Genomic DNA, 19,560 nt, shown 5'->3' on the forward strand with positions numbered 1-19,560 from the left:
CTACCTCAGAGGCTATTTAACTACAATCCTTATGGAAAGAGAAACTCTGGACGATCAAGAAAGCGGTGGAGAGACCAGTTTCAACCAGCGTTCAACCAGAAGCGGAAAAGAATAATTAATAATGATGATGATGACGAAGATGAAATGTGTCTAATATCACACACAGTCTAGTATATACAGTCACGAAGCTTGAATTTATGAGGGTACTAAAAACAATAGACCGTGCAGGTACTATTTCGCATTGTCTGTGGTGAGGCGATAGTAGCGATCCTAGTTAGCAACTATCTATGGATGCATATTTACTACGTATTGTGCTTCGTGACTGTAATATTACATTTTATTGCTGGTCGATATATTATTTAGTTTTCAGCTTACTCTATCTAGAGTTCTAGACCGAAGGAGAAAAAAAAAATCTGCATTTTATCAAAGATACACTGGCACATAGAATACATAACCAAGTTTCGGGAATGAAAAGTTGTATTGATTTTAATTCTTTATTTTGTTTCAGTTTACAAATGGAGAGTATGGATCTACGATAAGAGAAATAATTAACGAAGGGCATGAAACACATTTTCTCTTCATATGAAGCGACATTTCGAAATCAGTACAAGCTCATAACAGATTTGTTGCTGTGGTTCACTTAAAGGGTAGACCTATAATACGTGTCTATTATTACGAGACATCGAATGAAAATTCTTGTTTTGTTTGCTCTCACACGTGACATGCAAAGTGAAACCGAAGTATGTTTCATGCTCTTCTAAATCCGCATATGAAGTTTTATAGTGCATATATCTGCATATTTCGGCCGTTGTGGCGTAATGCAGGAATACAGACCTGAACATGCATATTTTTAAGATAAATATTAACATATAATACATATTTTAACACATCGCCTTTTGCTAACATCCAGTTTGTGATCATAAAAAACACAGGAAGGATGGATATTGCGTCACCACTCTGCCATGTACTGTATTGTCTGGATCGCTAAGAAGTGACCTGCCGGCGCGAAGGAGACCACTAATTCCATTTGCAAAGTCCCAGCTCGGAAATATTGCCTCTATTAATTTGAATTAATATTAATATGCAACGGCTTTTATTAATTTTAATGAAATAATTAAGTGCGCATTTCTTTTTAGTGATATAAAAGTGCATATTTTTCTTTAATGCTGTATTTAAATTAAGATTCTTTCGATTTTACCTAGGTAGGTTATATTTTGTGCATAAAGTATGGTGTCTAATTTTCACTTCAATATTGCAGAACTCGCGATTACAAATCAAATGAGAGGTCGCAGAAGTCTACAGCTCTCTCGATGCCGAGATATTACTGAGACCGCGCGGCACGGCTAATTTTATACGCAATTTCGGCACTCTAATATCCGTAGCGAGGGATGGTGAAGTCATTGGACGTTGTCACCTAAGTTACATTGGTTCATAGTCTAAATCTAATAACATTAGCATTTGGGTGTAGCTCATACTGTTGCTACAGTAAGCATTTGAAATTGTAATTTTTTGTTTTACTATGGATCCCGGAACGGGTACCCATACTCTGTGCGGGGAAAGACGTATTCTACGTCAAAAACATAACGATGGATCAGAAAGTTAGGGGATGTTTAACAAACTAAAACTTAAACACGGTGAGTTTATGAACAACGATAAGGAAAGATGTCAAGCAATTACTAAGGAAAAATTGTGAGCTAAATATAATTAAAATAAACTGAACTAGAAGTGTCATGCGAATGCTGAGAAGAATAAATACACATTCTCATTGGTTAAGAGTTAGAATTTAAAACTTACTCTCAGACGAGGGTATAGGCCTACTATTCGCATTTCAGGAGAAGATCCGAGCACGTAATGCGAGTTTTCCCACCACTCTTACAACCAAACCCCGACACGAACCTGCCGGCCAATGATTGAGCCTTATTTGTCCCAGCCGGCCAATGACACCACTGAGTTTTAGCTTACCTTCTCTTCTCACCCCACTAGGGCCAAACTCCCCTCGCAGGGATCCTCTCGTGAAATCTGTACCGTACTATTTGTTGCACGATATAAAATCAAGGTGGATTTAATTGAAAATGCTATAAAATGCAATGGTAAATACTATGCCTATAATTATTTCGTATCACTGCTATTAAAATCATTTGATATTCTTATATTCAGACGTGACAATATGATATGAAATGTGTCACGCAATCAGTTATGCTGTGAAGTTGAGTGCAATTATTGTACTTCGAATTACGTGTGACGTTTTATGGCAATGCAGTCGCAGTTGACTAATGAATTTGAAGGATATTAGTTTAAAATTACAAGTAATTTAAATCATTAAAAATATTAATGATTAATGTACATAAAGTTAAACTCAATAAAAATTAAAATTCAATCAAAAATAGTATAGACTAATAATAGTTCTTGAATTCAAACTAATAATATCCCACTGAATAAAATGAATTACTGTACTATATAATTTGTAATAAAATAAAATCCTAAAGAAAACACAGACATAGCAGTTCAGCTCCGCAGGCGGAGACAGTGATGAATGCATCAATATAATTGAAAATAAGCCCCGTCTCGTTTCCCCCCTTTTTTTCTCTCAATGAGGGCGTGAGAGGAACATTCCTGTGCACCGCGATCTGAGGTCTATTGTGCGCCACTGGGATGAGTTGCAACCCCACCTACGCCGAACCGATCTAACCACTAACACCCGAACGGCCAGTCTCGCCACCCTTCCAAATCTGTGTATCATTCCGCCCCAACAGCCCTCTCCCCCACATTCCTCCCTCAAAAGAGCTTTTAAGATAAAAAATTTGCTCTGAAGATGGTTTCTATTTTAGACATAAATATATCAATTATTACTCCTAACAAATGGACGGAGTTATGCAATAATAGACCAACCGACAATTTGAAAATAAAAAAATAAGATATTTGCACAAATCTGTTGGTGGCAGGCTAATTTAACTCGGAAAAAATCAAGAATGCGATATCTGAATTTTGCTGTTATTTATAAGCAAAAATTCGTTTATTGCATAACAAATATTTATTTATTTTGCTTTGAAATATTAATTCAACTGCTGGTCTCTTATTAAAAATCGGTTAGCCTTTTTTGATATTATTTGTGCTATTTTTTTGTAATAGTATGAATGTTATTATACTTTTTGCATAAAATGTTTTATTTCAATGGCCAATATCTCGAAACAGGTTTTTGGCGCTTGTTCTCTTATTGTGTTACTCCGTCCAAATTATTCTTGAGAAAACGGATAATATGCCTACAGTTTCGTCTGATACCATTCCCTAGTTTAAAAAAAACAATCAGAATATCGTTTTGAGCTAATTTAGAGTTTATCGTCATTTTGTGCAATATTGGCATACAATTTTCAAAATTCTGATCTGGTTATGGAGTAAACATATATTTCACGTACCGTAAAATGGGGTGAATAGGGACGAAGGAGTGAATAAGGACGAAGGAGTGAATATAGGGACGAATTTCTATTTCTTTGTGTCAAAGATTAAATGTAATAATAAAAGTGTTTCTGTTTTTATTTGTAACGAGTGAACAAATAAATACTCTCATTATTACCGATATATTTATTCTTTGACACAAAGAAATAAAAATTAGTAAAAATTCGTCCTTATTTGCCGCATATTACAATACCGGTGTAGCCTATACTTTTCAACTGAACTGACTCAAATATTGTACAACAATATAGTTAGCCTATATAGCTCCTACGTGGCCTAGTGGTTAGCCTCTCTCTTTCCATCGCGGTAGTCCGGGTTCGATCTCTGTCTGTGTCATGAAGGAATTTGTGGTGAACAAAGTGGACACAAGATTTTTTTCAGGGTTCTTCCGCTTCTCCTCACCATTATCATCATTCCACATTAGATAACCCTCACTCTGCTTGGTTCCGAGTCAGGTCTCGAGAACAAATAAAAAATAGCTTTAAGTTATACATATTCGTGTTTAATAAAAACTATTATATAATATACATGAAAAATATTCAACTTATATTTTAGGACAAATGAAAAACTGTAGGCTACAAGATCGAATAGTTGGATGAACACCACATTATTAAAAAACATTTTTCAGGGACAATGATTTAAAAAACGTGTAATTGAGTAAAATGAGTCAGTAAATAGATATTTGCAATAACACAATACTTCATTTACATTTCGCAGGCCTATAAGAAGAAAGTAGACAAGCAGTTATTTTAATTCATGTGCATTTAGGGTGACCAGATGTCCGGATTTCGCCGGACATGGCCTGCTTTTTTAGTATTTTGTGAGCGTCCGGCCAGCTTTTTACGATAAAGCCAAAATGTCCGGTTTTCTGCCTTTGAGCAACATAATGTACCAAATATTGAAATACAGTATACAAGATAAAATCTGAGATCAAAAATATGTGTTTCTGTGAAAAATATGCATTTTATGAATTCTGTGCTCTAAAAGAATTTGTTTTGAAGCAAGATGAAGCATTTTTCTTGGAAACAATAGATTTTCAGTGGAGTACATTTTTTGGGCAGGTTGTGAATGTTAAAATATGTTTCCAAACTTTGCTGTATATATTATGCATGTCAGTTATTTTTTTTCATTAATTGCACATAATTCCAATGTTGAAAGGGTATTTTCACTAATTATTACCCAATGGACAGATGAAAGGAACAGACTATAGAAGGAGTAAAGGATATTGTAAGAGTACAGTATAATTTGAAGCATTTTACATGTAAAGAATTTCACACCTATTTATTGAAAATTGAAATCCCCAAAGCTACTGAAGGACATTTCCTCTTCACAGAAGTAGGTATGAACAATGAAATTGTAAGATTAATAACAATGGATAGCTTTGGTTCTGTGTTTGCCCATTGTTTTTATTGTTCTCAGTGAATAAAAAGGAATTTAATATGTTGTCAGGCTTTTTTCGAAATGTCCCGCGTTTTTCCTTCAAATGTCCTGCTTTTGAACATTTTGATCTGGTCACCTTATGTGCAATCGAAAATTACGGTGGCGTACCCATTTTCGACAAGTCGTTAATTTGTCAAATCAATAAAAGATGACTCTGATGTCGGCAAGAGGTGAACAACGCTTCACGTCTCGATTATTTGACAAGAGATGACTCTGGTGTTCAAAAATAGGTGAACTACGATACGCGTTTCGTATATGTATATTGTCAATTTCGGAAGGGATTTTTATAAATTGGCGTGGTGCGGTTTTGTATTGATTTACGGTTCTTTTATGTTGGGATTTCTTATAGAAGTGAACATCTTTAAACTATTTAGGAAATAGAGGTCGGTATGTGAGGACGCCATATGACCATTATAATTTTATGGATATTAATAACTACATATTTATTTTATATTAATATTAGATCGTTAATGTAGTCTCCTGCCTCCATTTGTCATTTTTATTATTTGGGAGGTTGAATTGTTTACACTTGAAAAGTAAACCTTTCCAATCTTTCAAGTGTAATGTGTTTTATAATCTGTAAGAGTAGCAGCGAGTGATGTTTGTAATTTTATTTAATCTTTTTCTTGTGTAAATGACATATTAACAAAAATGGCGTTCTTTCATCTTTGGTTGCTGCGGAAACAGAAACTTGACATTAACCGTCAGCTCCGAGGAATTAAGCTTCCCTGTGATGTAGAAGTGATACATATTTGTGAAAATGAGGAAAGACTTAAATTTATCCCTTTTTGAGAGGTGCACGTAGCTGAGGTGTCCGTATAGAGGTTCATGTTAATAGCCTGTAATTTTTTACGGCACCACAGTCGTTAAATTACAAAATTATTGAATGGGGTGGTCAGAAATAACAAATGAATTAAGCTAATAATTTTACGAAATATGTAAAGGAAGGAGCATAGCTGTGGATCAGGACACAGGAGTGAGGAGAACAAAACGCCCATCCATCGGCCTTTTTAGAGGGAGAAAAAGAGAGTGAAGGTTGAATACACTTAGTAGCACGTATGAAATCACTAAAACCTCTGTCACATTCCTACTGTCACAGACCTTTGCTTATCACTTGGCGTTATTTCTGACCGCCCCATTCAATAAGTTAAAGTACACCATTATACCAACAACTCTACATCACCAAAGACATTACGGGATAGCGTGGGGGAGAAGGATTTGGATAGGGTAACAACATTCTTAGATAGTTGTGAGTAAATGCAAGGCATACCAAAAGCCTGAACTAATCTGAGTCACTGATTCGATCGTACGAAAACTCGTCTTTTCTCTGATAATAAGGAAACTCACGGAAATGAGATGCATGTGCTGCCCCTCTCGCCTATCCCTTCCGCTTCGATGGAATGATCCTGCTTGCCTGCATTTCTCTGCTGGCATCCCACTTTTACTGCACCTTTCCACCCTTCGGTGCGAAATTGATGTCGGCACTCAATATTTCCTTCGTTTATGGTACCGGTACATTATGACTGGACTAGAAGCCAAATGCGTAGGTCTAAATATATTTGTACCTAACTTAACATGGTAACGCAATTGTAAAGAAATACACATGTGTCTAAGAGTGGCCTTTCATTTTCTAGGTTAACCCAGTGATTTCAAATGTGCTACGAAATGATGTCCTACCCAAAATTATCAGTATCATTTAGGGCCTATTATGTATTTTAAATCTTACTAAAATACTTGTAAGAATTTTTTTAAAAATAGGCTACTGATCTGATTACTGGTAACGTAAGGTACCTACACTAACCCCATGCTAGGCTATCTTGCCAGCCTTCGAGCCCCATCTCTTTATAAGGAGGGGGGGGAAGTGATGTAGTTAGAATACTTTATTTTATATTACAATTCAGAGTTATAGAGGAAAGGAAATATGTGACAGGCCTTACATTCTGTTGCCTTTATTATCTTGTCTTCATTCTGGACAGGCAGAGATTAGTGCATATTTATTTTTCATGGCCATGTAACTAATTTTTCCCTCATTATTCCCTTTTATCGAAGATGAACAGATCTATTTGAATATAAGCTGTGGAATGTTGATCACCTTTCAGCCTGGGTGGCGCAGTTTGTAGAGTGTTGGTCTTCTGTGTCCGAGGTCGCGGCTTCGATCCTGGCCCAGGTCGATGGGATTTAAGCACAGTCTAGTATATACAGTCGCGAGTAAATATGCAAACATTAGATAGTTGCTCACCACTAGGATCGCTAATATCGCCTCATTACAGGCAATGCAAAATAGTACCGTCACAGTCTATTGTTTCTAGTACCCTCAAAACTCAAGCTTCGTGACTGTATATAGTAGATTGTGATTTAAGTATGCATAAATGTGACAGACTCATGTCAGATTTACTGGCATGTAAAAAACGTTTGCAGGACAAAATTCCGGGACACCAGAAACGCTGATATAACCTCGGCAGTTGCGAGTGTCTTTAAATATAACATAATTTTTTTTATCACCTAAAAGGAGTCATAATTAGGGCCCTGATTGTTATGCTCTTATGAAAACATTTGTAAGCTTTTTGAGGTTTTTAGACAATCATTTTAGCCTTTTATAATCTTTTAATGAAAGATTTATAACTACAGAAAATTGAGATAATTCACATACTGACACGATAATTTTAAACTTCTATAGCTTTTTGATGAAAATAAAATCACTCACAAATACTGTTACTCACGTTTTAACACAAATCTTGAAATGTACTGTGCGCGCACGCGCGCGTGCGTGTTTTTCCTTTTTACCTGGCAAGGCGAACTTTCAACTTGGCCTTGTAGGTTAGGGTGCTGCAGTCGACTAGATGTCTGTTTACATTATGATACAATGATGTAACAGCATTGTTGCACATATTTTCTGCGTCGGAAGTTCTCTTTATCAGGTTTTTTTTGTGTGTTTTGTGTGTGTGTGTGTGTGTGTGTGTGTGTGTGTGTGTGAAATCATAGCTTGTTGTCTTTACACTGCTGACTTTGATTCATTACTTCATAGCTTGTTGTCTTTACACTGCTGACTTTGATTCATTACTGCTGACTTTGATTCATTTTGCCATTCTATGACTGAAATATTAATGTAAAAAAAAAATGAAAGAGAAAAGGTACCAGCAGGGTGCGAAATCGTTAAAACTTCGTGGGAGAAAAGAATTTTTAGGCCTATGTGTAACGGTTTGGGAAGTTACAAGTACATACAGTTTTTAAATACATGCAATGAAAACATTGCCATTTTAAAAGAAAAGTAGATGTTAAAATATGTCAAATAAAAGTAAGCTTACCGGTACCTTAAAGAAAAATTGGGATTCTTTTATTATAGGATATCGCTTAATTTTCGTCAAGTTTGACAAACGATTCTGACGTCACAACATGGCCGACGTAAACCAACACGACGAGTAAATAAAACTCACTGAGATATCACCTCAACTAACCCACTAACCTTCTCACATACGTCGACCTCATGTCACTGAGATATCATCTCAACTAACCCACTAACCTTCTCACATACGTCGACCACATGACATCACCCCATTCTCCAATCTAGGCAACATATATTCTCATAAACACACTACCGATATCCTATAGTCATATAGACCCGTGATTTCATACGTGCTACTAAGTGTATTCAACCTTCAGTCTCTGCTCCTTCCTCCTTTCCTTTAGCGAGTAAGACTGATCTGCCGAATGATGTCCGGAGGTGACCCACCTATCTGCGATGGTAAAGGCATCTCACAAATTCAGTGGCGGCCCATTAAGTTTAATTGTCATTAGAGACTGTAAAGTTTTCACCAACAAACTATTTCTTTCGGCAGTTTTGATGCTATGAGCAATGTTGAAATCTCGTTCGCACACGGCAGTTGATAGAGGCACTGAACAGACTTTCTGTATTAATTTTTCCAGAATAGGCAAAGCATTTAAGATTAGAGAGCTTGACTTGTACTCTCTCCATTGTGACACAGCAGTGTCATCATCCAAACCAAGCAACTCGGCTGCTTTATATAGGCCTATGTCAGAATTACCGTACAAACCGATTTTACCGCTGATTTTATTTTCTTCAAAACTGAGAAACACTTTATCACTTCGCTTGAAGGAAACCTTCTTTCAAGTTCATTTATTAAATCTTGAATTATTTGTCCTCTTATTTTGTCAAACTCTCTGTTTTCACCTTCCTCTTCAGGTTGAAGTTTACAGTATGTTAAGTAATTTTCTTTGCAAGGTCTCAAATAAAGATCATCCTTCACGCATTTCTTTAAGAGTTTGTGTTACGGAATTAATTTTATTTTCTATTTCACTGTAAGAAACAGACTCTTTTTGCATTGTTGTACTAATTAGAGACAGAACACATGATATATCTAATAAGAAACCCAGAAATAGAATATTTTTTCTCAGTGAAAGCTTTTTTATAAAACCCTGCCAATTTACAACAATCTCTACTTAATAATTCACGGCTTTCAGATTCTACGTTCAGGAACTGCATGATACAATGAAAATCTTTGAACACTGCCTACAAAGCATCCTTCTCACTAGAAATCCAACGAATATAAAGCAACTTTTTAACTTTCAGATAACCTGTGATGCCTATAGACGCTGCAATGTTTTTAAGTTTTGCAGCTGTATGTAGTTTACTGAAAATTTTATAAAGTTCATCTAGCAAGCATTCAAAGTTATGAACAGCATTGATGTCACTAAAAACTTGTTCAGAAACAAGGTCCAGCCTATGAGCTATACAGTGTACACTAATCAGGTGTGGAGATATGTTTCTCCTAACTTTAGCTGCAACACCTTCTTTTTTACCAGTAAACACTGCCGCTCCATCTGAACCAAATCCTACAAGCTTTTCTTTAAGCATTTCCGCACCTATGCCGTCTTCTGAGAAAGCGTGGATAAGTTTTTCTTCAAGAGACTTTGCATCAGCATTTTCCACTGGTACTAGTTTATAGAAACAGCAGCATGAATTATTTTGTTCGTTCACATACGTAACATACAAAGTCAAGTGTTTTTCAGAAAACCTATCAGTTGACTCATCCACAGAAATGGAAAAGAAGTTAGTCGATTTAAAAAATTAACCAATTTTAAAAGTAATTGTTCAGTCATATAAAATTAGTCATTGTTGCTGCGGTATTATCTGTATGAAGATGTGTTCCCATATCTACGCCATTCGCAATTTATAGCTGTATAAGTTCTGGATGGTCACGAAAATTCCACACTCTTTTTGCGGCCACATAAACTGATCGTAACATCTTAACATTTGCATCTAATTTTTCCTTTCCTTTTGATTTTTTTAAGTATAGCTCACGAGCATTTATTTTTTAATTTTTCCTTTCCTTTTGATTTTTTTAAGTATAGCTCACTAGCATTTTGCATATCTTTTCCTGTTGCACACAATCCGAATGAATAACACTTTTTTCATGTTTATATATGGCGTCAAAGTTCTTATTCTTCTTTGCTATACCGTCTTCTGACCAAGGTAAATCACTAAATGAAGTTAATTGTTTTACACACTGCTGAGAATGTTTAACGCAAGCACTGCACAACATCACTAGTCCGTCTTTTTCGTTAGTAGTAGTAAATATTAATCATGGTCGATTTTTCTGCAAAGACGTTGAAAAATTATTTCCTATCGCACTGGCACTCCTTGATGACGTAGGTTCACCTTCGTCATGGCTTAAAACTTTATTTCTATCTTCTTTAAAAGATAAATTATTTCTATCTTCTTTAAAAGATAAATACTCCATCTCTGAGATCGCTTCATCACTTCTAGTCATTTTACTTTTCTTTTCCCGCACATTTTCACTTACCGAATTTGTAATATCACCGAATCTACTGATGGTATATTAGTATTAACATTATCACGTTTAAAGAACTGGGTAATTAATCCACTTTTTTACGTTTCATTGCGTTCGTTTTCAATGTTCGCTCGTCTGTTTCAATAGATAGACAACAATTTACAGTTCATTCCAGCTCAGGCGCTTTCCTTTGTAAGCGACAATGAAATGCTTTTCACTGTTGACCACCTTCCTAGCAGATGTTTTTGTAATAAACTAATTTACAATCCACAGCCACAAGACGGTGTCATTGTCGTCGGCTCATTATAACTCAAAGCCTTCCATTTAACATTGTCGTCGTCTCAAAGCCTTCGATTGTTGTTGCAATCGATTGTTGCTGATATTTTAATTGATATTCATAAAGTTTAATACATTATTTTTAGTCATCTAATGAAAAATTATTCTTGAAATGAAAATATTTTTAGTAGTGTATGTTTCGCTGTTTGTCTCGTTATAATAAACCTCCCGGTTAAACGAGCGTTGAGCGGATTCCGCCGATTTTGGAATAGATACCGACGCACTTAGGTTAGGTTAGGTTAGGTTAGGTTAGTTTAGGCTTTTATTATCCCGTCAAGATGAAGGTGAAAGCGATTGAGTGTGATTTTTTGTTTTCTATGTTGGCAGTTCAAGTACGTTGGTGTCTATTCCAAAATCGGCGGAATCTGCTCAACGCTCGTTTCACCAACCTCCCCCCCCCCCGGGATATTTTAGTGGGGGGAAATTCTTGGGATAAAATCATTGGTGGGGGTGGGAAATCCTACCCATCCTCCCTGGGATTTCGCACTCTGGATACCAGTACTGCATACCAGTGTGTACTGTCAGAAAAACTCATTGATAATGATAATAATAATAGTAGTAGTAGTAGTAGTAGTAGTAGTAGTAATAATAATAATAATAATAATAATAATAATAATAATAATAATATTTACGTGTTGTGTTTTAAAAGTAGGCGCTCACCGGAAAAAATTCGTTCGTTGCGTTCTGATTTTTATTATAGTATCACTCATTGGTCACATTTCCGAATGAATAATCAAATAGTGTTGTAATTTACCGCTGGAGCAGATTATTTAATTGCAATGTTCTGAACTGAACCTGGAAATGAAATGAATAGCTCTGTAACTTACATGAACTATGAATGACATACCTGGTTAATTTAGTATTTTCCCAATCTCATCCCATATGTTTTTTCTCTTTCTCCATATTATATTACCTTAATTCTAATTTCATAAATTATAAAACTCTTCATACTGTTGAACTTAATAAAATAACCTTTGCGTCATCCATTTCATTATACCTTCAATATTACAGCGATTGGAGGTCTTGCAATCGATATTATTTGCCATGACATTCTATATTTCAATTTTGGACTGCAAAGAAATCCATTTATAATTCTCTGGCAAGAATTGTGATCAGAATCCGGTGAGCGATACTATAATAAAAATCCGAACACAACGAACGAATTTTTTCCAACAAATGTGTCGTCTATGTTGTGTTCTGTTCCATTTTTACTTGTTGGTCTTGTACATGAATTATGTAAAGTAATTGTGTATGTTTGTTTCAGATACAAACAAGAGAAAAAAATGCTGGCATCTTCGCAGCAATTCTGTGTCAAGTGGAACAGTTACAGCTCAAACTTGCAAAATGTGTTTCCGCGACTTTTGACGAGTGAACATTTTGTTGATATAACTCTAGCGTGTGAAGGACAGATGATTAAATGTCACAAAGTTGTGCTCTCGGCATGCAGCACTTATTTCGAGAAGTTACTGGTGCAGAATCCGTGTCAGCACCCCATAATCTTCATGAAAGACATGAAACACTGGGAAGTGCAAGCTCTTGTAGATTTCATGTACAAAGGTGAAGTGAACGTGAGTCAGGATGAGTTGAACTCTCTTCTCGTGGCTGCTGAAGCCTTGCAGATCCGAGGACTATGTGGGTCAGAGCAGGCAAATGTGGGCAAGCAGCAGAAGGTGCCAAGACAGCAGACAGGGGAGAATAAATTTCCAACTGTTTCTTTACCACATGATACTGTGTTATCGGGTAGGGAATCACCTCCCTTTAAACGACGAAAGACTATAACTGAAGATCTAGAACAAAGTTCTTCTAAAGCTGGTAGTACTGTGTCCCCAGCCTTCAACAATAGATCTTCCTTAGTTTCCACCTCTTCTTCATTGGAGGTGAATTCATTGCCACTTGCTGCACCGTCCAGCCATAGTACTACTTCAGAGACTGACGTATATGCAGATCACGTTGAAAACAAAGTAAGTTTCGTACCTCTAAATAGGCCAATATTTGTCAAACTGAGACATGCTAAACATTTTAATTGTGTATGTAGGCCTAGTTATATTGAAAAAAAAATTACATTCCCCACAGTGAAAAGACAGAAACTGGAAGACAATTTTGCAAAGTTGAATAAAAACATTACATGTTAGTATATAGATACAAAATTGGAAATAATTTTTTCTTACGATTTTCATAATTATCCTTCCACATCTTGGTCATTGTACATTAAGAATTGCTTCGAACTTATTTCAAATCTCCATTTCTTTGACATATTTCCAGTTTGGTCAATAATTGTGAATATATTAAAAAATTATTTCATTTTTTAAATTTTGTAGAATATGCTACTTGGCCAATTTATGATCAAGAATTGAATAGGTCTAATCCCAGATCACATATATAACAGATTGTTCATCCTTATGTTAAAATCGGTAGTACTTTGAAAAGAACAACCGCCAGGATCACCACCTGTCTGCCGTAAACGAACACAAGATGACAGTACAGTTGCTAATGCAATTCAAATGGGAGTTATGACGTGACTCATTATGTAACAACTAGATGGCAGTATAGTAAACCTGAGAAAATTTGTTACTGTCAAAGCCTATAAGGCTGAGCAATCTGGGTATATATGATCTGGGGTCTAACCAATGGCTTTTCTGGCATAGCCTATCTCATTTGTCATTGTTAATTTAATTTATTGATATCATTTGTAATCCAGAAAGTGAACACTTAATAGCTGTTCTGGCATATCTCGTCTGCCATTGTTAATCTTTGTAATCTAGTTTTGTAATGGTCCATGTCTCGCTTCGATATAGACCTACCTACCAAATAATCTTACAGGTGTTGTTTTATAGTTCTTGAATCTAGTCTTCTTTTGTACTAAAAAATTTGGGTAAAGAATTCGATTTTTTATGATCTCTGTGGAAGTTGATATTTTCATTAATATACGGTTCTTTTCGACATATGATAGTTAATAACCTAAATATATCTAATAAAAAATAGTTCGCATGTTTACGAATTGCATTAGCTTATTAACGTAAACTTTGTGTAATAAAGTTTTGTACAAAAAGAGTAATTATATTTGTACTTCAGTTTTATTGATAGGCCTATGTCTATTTGAAACAACATTATTACCTGTTATAAATTAAATAACTTATAACATGATAGAGTTATGTTCTGTAATGGTACCTGACACAGACCCAGAAACAAAATTTGGGCTATTTGAATTTTCACATGCACAGTATGTTATAACTGGCACTTAAAAAATTCAGGTGGTCGAAATTTTGTTTCTGGGTCAGTACAATAAATTATTTAATTGCATTGAATTTGTGAAATGTTTGTTACATAGAAGTCGTGTTGTTTCAAGAGACATAGTAGCCTATTTCTAAGTATTGTTAAAGTGTTTGTTTTTACATCTCATGCTTTTGCGAAATTTGGCCAAATTATAATATGTAGGCTACTGGTGTAAATAATAATAATATTGAATATTAAGTTCGTGTTCACCACTTGTCTATCACTTTACAACACGAAAAATGTACCTATTCAAATCACTTAAAAGCGTATAAAATAAAGAGGACACTTGGTCAAGGTAGAGTATCCAATGGCCACTGAACGAATAGGCTTATTGTACACTTTTATCACTGCCATTGTGATGCTATAAACCAATTTTCAACACTTTTCTCATAGTCACAACACATTTCAATTTTTACTGCACTATATATATGGAATTATCACTGCATTAACATATTGATTAATGCACAACACACACACTTCACGAACTAAATGTAATTATGAAGAATGGAGACAAACCACCATCACGTTCCACTTCCACTAGATGGCTAGATAGTTTCTGCCCAAGTGGCAGGTTTTTCACTGCAAACCCAGCACTCTCCTATCTTTCCTATTTTCTGCCTTCTCTTAGTTTCCACATACGATCCATATATGAGGGGCTCACAACCAGAGTGGACCAAGTCCACCACTGGTCAGTTTGTGGATTAATACAATTTCGGATGAAGAAAACAGATATATTCATTGCCATAACAAACCAAGTCCATAACTCATTTGTTACTCCACAGAAGGCAGCATTTCCTATGGAAGGTGAAGGTTGCTAAGCATGAGCCAGGAATCTTTAAGACTCAATTTCTCAAAATTATTCCAGAAGGACTTGGTCCACTCTGGTTGTGAACCCCTCATATATTAACGTCGTCTATCATCTGATATCTTCTTCTGCCTCGAACTCTTCTCCTGTTCACATTCCTTCCAGTGCATCTTTCAGTAGGTGGGGGAATAGTTTATGTCTGGAATCATTTACCATGGGAAGACTGCAGATTTTCTTGGGAAAGGTAAATGCGGTAGCTTCCCATTGTTTTTCGCACACCACTCTCTATTTCGCATCTTAAAAGATCCCAGGGGGCCTCAGCGTGGATGTGAGGAGAGTGGATTGGACTAATAGGCCCTCGAACTTCACTGAATCTCACTGCAAGGATTAAATATCAGTTCCATCAGGGTTTTTAACCCGATCAGAGACCGTACTACCTAAAATTTAAATTATGTTTTTCCACAGATTTCGAAATTCAGTAATAGGCCTAGTTCTTCTGTAAGCATGAGGTTTTAATTTATACCACAAATAAAGCTACAAGCTGCGAGGTGTCAGAATCGTCTGTGCTTTAATCACGAAATAATGAGAAACATTGTTTAGGCTACATAAATCTTTACTTTTTTTCTTCAGTATTCCCTGCTAATTCTTGTATCCACTTATCCACTGAATAAATATATTTCTTTGTAGGCCTACTTTCTTATATCATTGGGAGATATCTTGGCTGTAGCATCTAGAATTCAACTCTTAGTGAAAAGTCTATCAGAGAAAGAATGACAAGTCTTTGCAGTTTTGAGGGACATATCATACTTAATTGATAATGCCATACATTTTTCATCAGATATTGCAGTCCGCAAAGTAAGGAAAGTGCATAATAAACTGTTAAGAGATGATTACTGACATTTAAAAATTAGAAATGAAAACTAATACAATTCGTAATTAATTTCATATACTTACATCTGAAGCCAGTTCTTTGTTAAATTCCAGCAGTTTGTGGTCACCTTCAATGTTTTTATACTTTTTTCCGTGATATTTTTCGTAATGTCTTTCCACGCTACATATTATTATTATTATTATTATTATTATTATTATTATTATTATTATTATTATTTATTTATTTATTTATTTATTTATTTATTTTTTTGCGTCAACACTTTTTATACTGAATAAGTCTTCATTCTGGGTTAAATATGCTGGCCTATATGTTCTCTTGCATGTAACCTACGTACATGTTGCACACCCCTGGCCTATGGTTTCCACTAACTCCTATTAGTAGACTAGCCCGTTTGTTTAGTATGGTCTTGTCTAATCCTCTGATGGGAGCTACAGGCACACTGGACTCCAAAGCGTGCGCTTGCATCTATGAGCATCAATTGATATGACTACCATATGCCACTGACATTGATATTTGATCTGACAATGCCATTGTGGATTTTCCTTTGCCCGAAATGTATGTAGGTAGATTTATGTTCTCATGATTTGTAAAAGTTGCTTAATTGGTAAACAGTACCCTCCCCATAAAATCATAGCCTTGCAGCAGAACCCACTGGCAGTTTCCAAATGATTTTGAAAGTCATTTCCATGCAACTCTTGAGGGACTGCGAGGTGGATTAGTATTTATACCAGTGAAGAATACACAGCACACTTGTTTGGCTGATTTCATTCTGTCTTTACATTTCGTGAGAACAGGTATGAGTGTTTATTGCAATAAGTGCAAGACTCGCTATTTCTGCTGCTTCGTTTATAATGCTCTTACTTTGAACTGCTTTAGTGGGGACAATCTTCTAATCTCGCGAAGTTTTTGGACAACAATAGTGAATTTGGCACAAATTGGATTATGTCGATCAGGAAAATGTTTGGCATAATCTTGCTCTTGTGAAATTTTGATAATATTCTCCATAAATTAATTTAATGTCGATCATTCTTCATTTATGAAAACTATGTACTGTAGGCCTATCCATGAATAATGGACAGAGTAATAAATGATTATATGTTTCATACGATCATTAACAACTATGTTTTACATCAGTGAAATTTAACTTACAAACTTGATCTTCTAAAGAGATATTTTACTGTACATCACTTATTCTACAAGGTCTAATGACTCCAATGTCCCGTACAGAATTAATAAAGTAAGGGTTGTATTGTATTCGACCTTCAATTGTGATGTCAACATTATGAACCTTGTAGACATAAGGAGAGAGGTGCGTCAGAGATTGTTGTTTTGTTTACTTTCCCCGGTGACATTCAAATGGCCAATAGATCCCTGAACTAATCATCTCTTATTAGCCATAGCTAACCTAACAATTGCACTACAAAACATATTGAGTTTCTGTTTGAAATTATGAATTTAGGCCTAATCTTCATATTTCGACCATTATTTACTTAAGAAATAGTGTGTTTCATTATTACGTGCATCAGATGTAGGCTTGTATGTATTTTGGCTAGAAAAAATCATCTGAAATCTAAGAATGAAATGTTGGTAAGAGTGAAATTCTGAAAGTTAACTGTGTCAGTTTTCATTATTAAAACACATCACACAACGCAATAATACTCCAATTTTAAGTTCAAATATTCACTGAAAATGAAAGTTCGCGCGAACGTCCTAATGTGGCAAAACTGACAGTCCAGACTATGGTATTGTGACAGATTGGAATAATTTTTTTTTTCTTTTTGCCCCAGCCAAAAGTGCTGTTGTATTGGTGTTGCCAGTTTTTAGTTCTCGCATAAAATGTACAGTGACTGGATTTTTTTTTTTTTTTGTACAGTGCCATATTTATTCTGTTCTCTGTATTTTGGTTCTTAGAGTAATTTGATTTGTATTCTCTTACAGAAGTCGATAAAACAGGAAGTAATTGTGGATGATAATTACTTCGAAGGAGAAGTGGAAGCAGATGGTCCAGAAGAAGAATATAGTCTCGAGCACCAGGTTAGTTTCAATTTTTGTGTACTGTACTCATTGAATAAGAACGAAAGTACTATATTCACAAGTGTTATGTCTTGTTGAGGTAACAGGACTTTTGAAATTTGTAACTTGAAAAGTTTTGAAAGGTGAAGTTGAAATTTAAAAGTTTATTTTCTAAAATTTTCATATCTCATACCTATTTCGTCATTTCCCTTTTCAGTATCCTTTTAATGAAATTTAATCCAAAATTGTACACTCACAAAACTCTGTACTGTACCTTGATTAATGTTATTGTCTGTGGCCTAGTGCCTTATAAATCAACTTACTGCACTGTGATGAATCAATCAATCTTTTTAATGTTTTCTGAGAACATAAAGTCCACTATAGTCCACTGTAGTCTATTCAGTTTTTGTTTTTCATGAGAAATGAGGGGTATTTTGATTGGTGTTCATTATAGATGCCTGTTGCTAGTAGCCAGAGTTGGGGTGTAGCACTGTGATGAATATTACATACTTACTACTTACTTACTGGCTTTTAAGGAACCCGGAGGTTCATTGCCACCCTCACATAAGCCCGCCATTAGTCCCTATCCTGTGCAAGATTAATCCAGTCTCTACCATCATATCCTACCTCCCCCAAATCCATTTTAGTATTATCTTCCCATCTACGTCTCGGCCTCCCCAAAGGTCTTTTGCCCTCCGGCCTCCCAACTAACACTCTATATGCATTTCTGGATTCGCCCATACGTGCTACATGTCCTGCCCATCTCAAACGTCTGGATTTTATGGTCCTAATTATGTTAGGTGAAATATGCAATGCGTGCAGCTCTGCGTTGTGTAACTTTCTCCATTCTCCTGTAACTTCATCCCTCTCAGCCCCAAATATTTTCCTAAGAACCTTATTCTCAAACACCCTTAATCTCTGTTCCTCTCTCAAAGTGAGAGTCCGAGTTTCACAACCATACAGAACAACCGGTAATATACCTGTTTTATAGATTCTAACTTTCAGATTTTTTGACAGAAGACTAGATGACAAAAGCCGTTCAACCGAATAATAACAGGCATTTCCCATATTTATTCTGAGTTTAATTTCCTCCTGAGTGTCATTTATGTTTGTTACTTTTGCTCCAAGATATTTGAATTTTTCCATCCCTTCGAAGGATAAATCTCCAATTTTTATAGTTCCATTTCGTACTATATTCTGGTCACTAGTCATATACTTAATCTTTTCGGGATTTACTTCCAACCCAATCACTTTACTTGCTTCAACTAGAATTTCCGTGTTTCTCCTAATCGTTTGTGGATTTTCTCCTAACAAATTCACGTCATCCGCATAGACAAGAAGCTGATGTAACCCGTTCAATTCCAAACCCTCTGTGTTATCCTGAACTTTCCTAATGGCATATTCTAGATAAAAGGTAAAGGTGTCCCCGTAACATGCCATGAAGGCACTTGGGGGGCATGGAGGTAGAGCCCCATGCTTTCCATGACCTCGGCACTAGAATGAGGTGGTGTGGTCGGCACCACGCTCTGATCGCCTTTTAC

The 19,560-nt window shown here is 35.7% G+C and overlaps 1 protein-coding gene across 9 annotated transcripts in view; it reads left to right on the top strand.

The window, feature by feature from the left end:
* The first annotated feature begins 5,109 nt into the window (after nt 1-5,109).
* LOC138701658 (protein bric-a-brac 2-like) overlaps nt 5,110-19,560 on the top strand; it is a 150,272-nt gene continuing 135,821 nt past the window's right edge. For all 9 annotated transcript variants that reach the window (XR_011332657.1, XR_011332658.1, XM_069828778.1 and 6 more), the window contains exons 1-3: nt 5,110-5,273; nt 12,301-12,997; nt 17,945-18,040. Coding sequence is in view for 7 of the 9 variants with exons in the window: in XM_069828778.1 (XP_069684879.1) it covers nt 12,320-12,997; nt 17,945-18,040 (774 nt within the window). In the remaining 2 variants the exon portion in view is untranslated. The remainder of the gene's footprint in view (nt 5,274-12,300; nt 12,998-17,944; nt 18,041-19,560) is intronic.

The sequence above is a fragment of the Periplaneta americana genome, chromosome 6, assembly GCF_040183065.1.
Source record: "Periplaneta americana isolate PAMFEO1 chromosome 6, P.americana_PAMFEO1_priV1, whole genome shotgun sequence".
Classification (NCBI taxonomy): Eukaryota; Metazoa; Arthropoda; class Insecta; order Blattodea; family Blattidae; genus Periplaneta; species Periplaneta americana.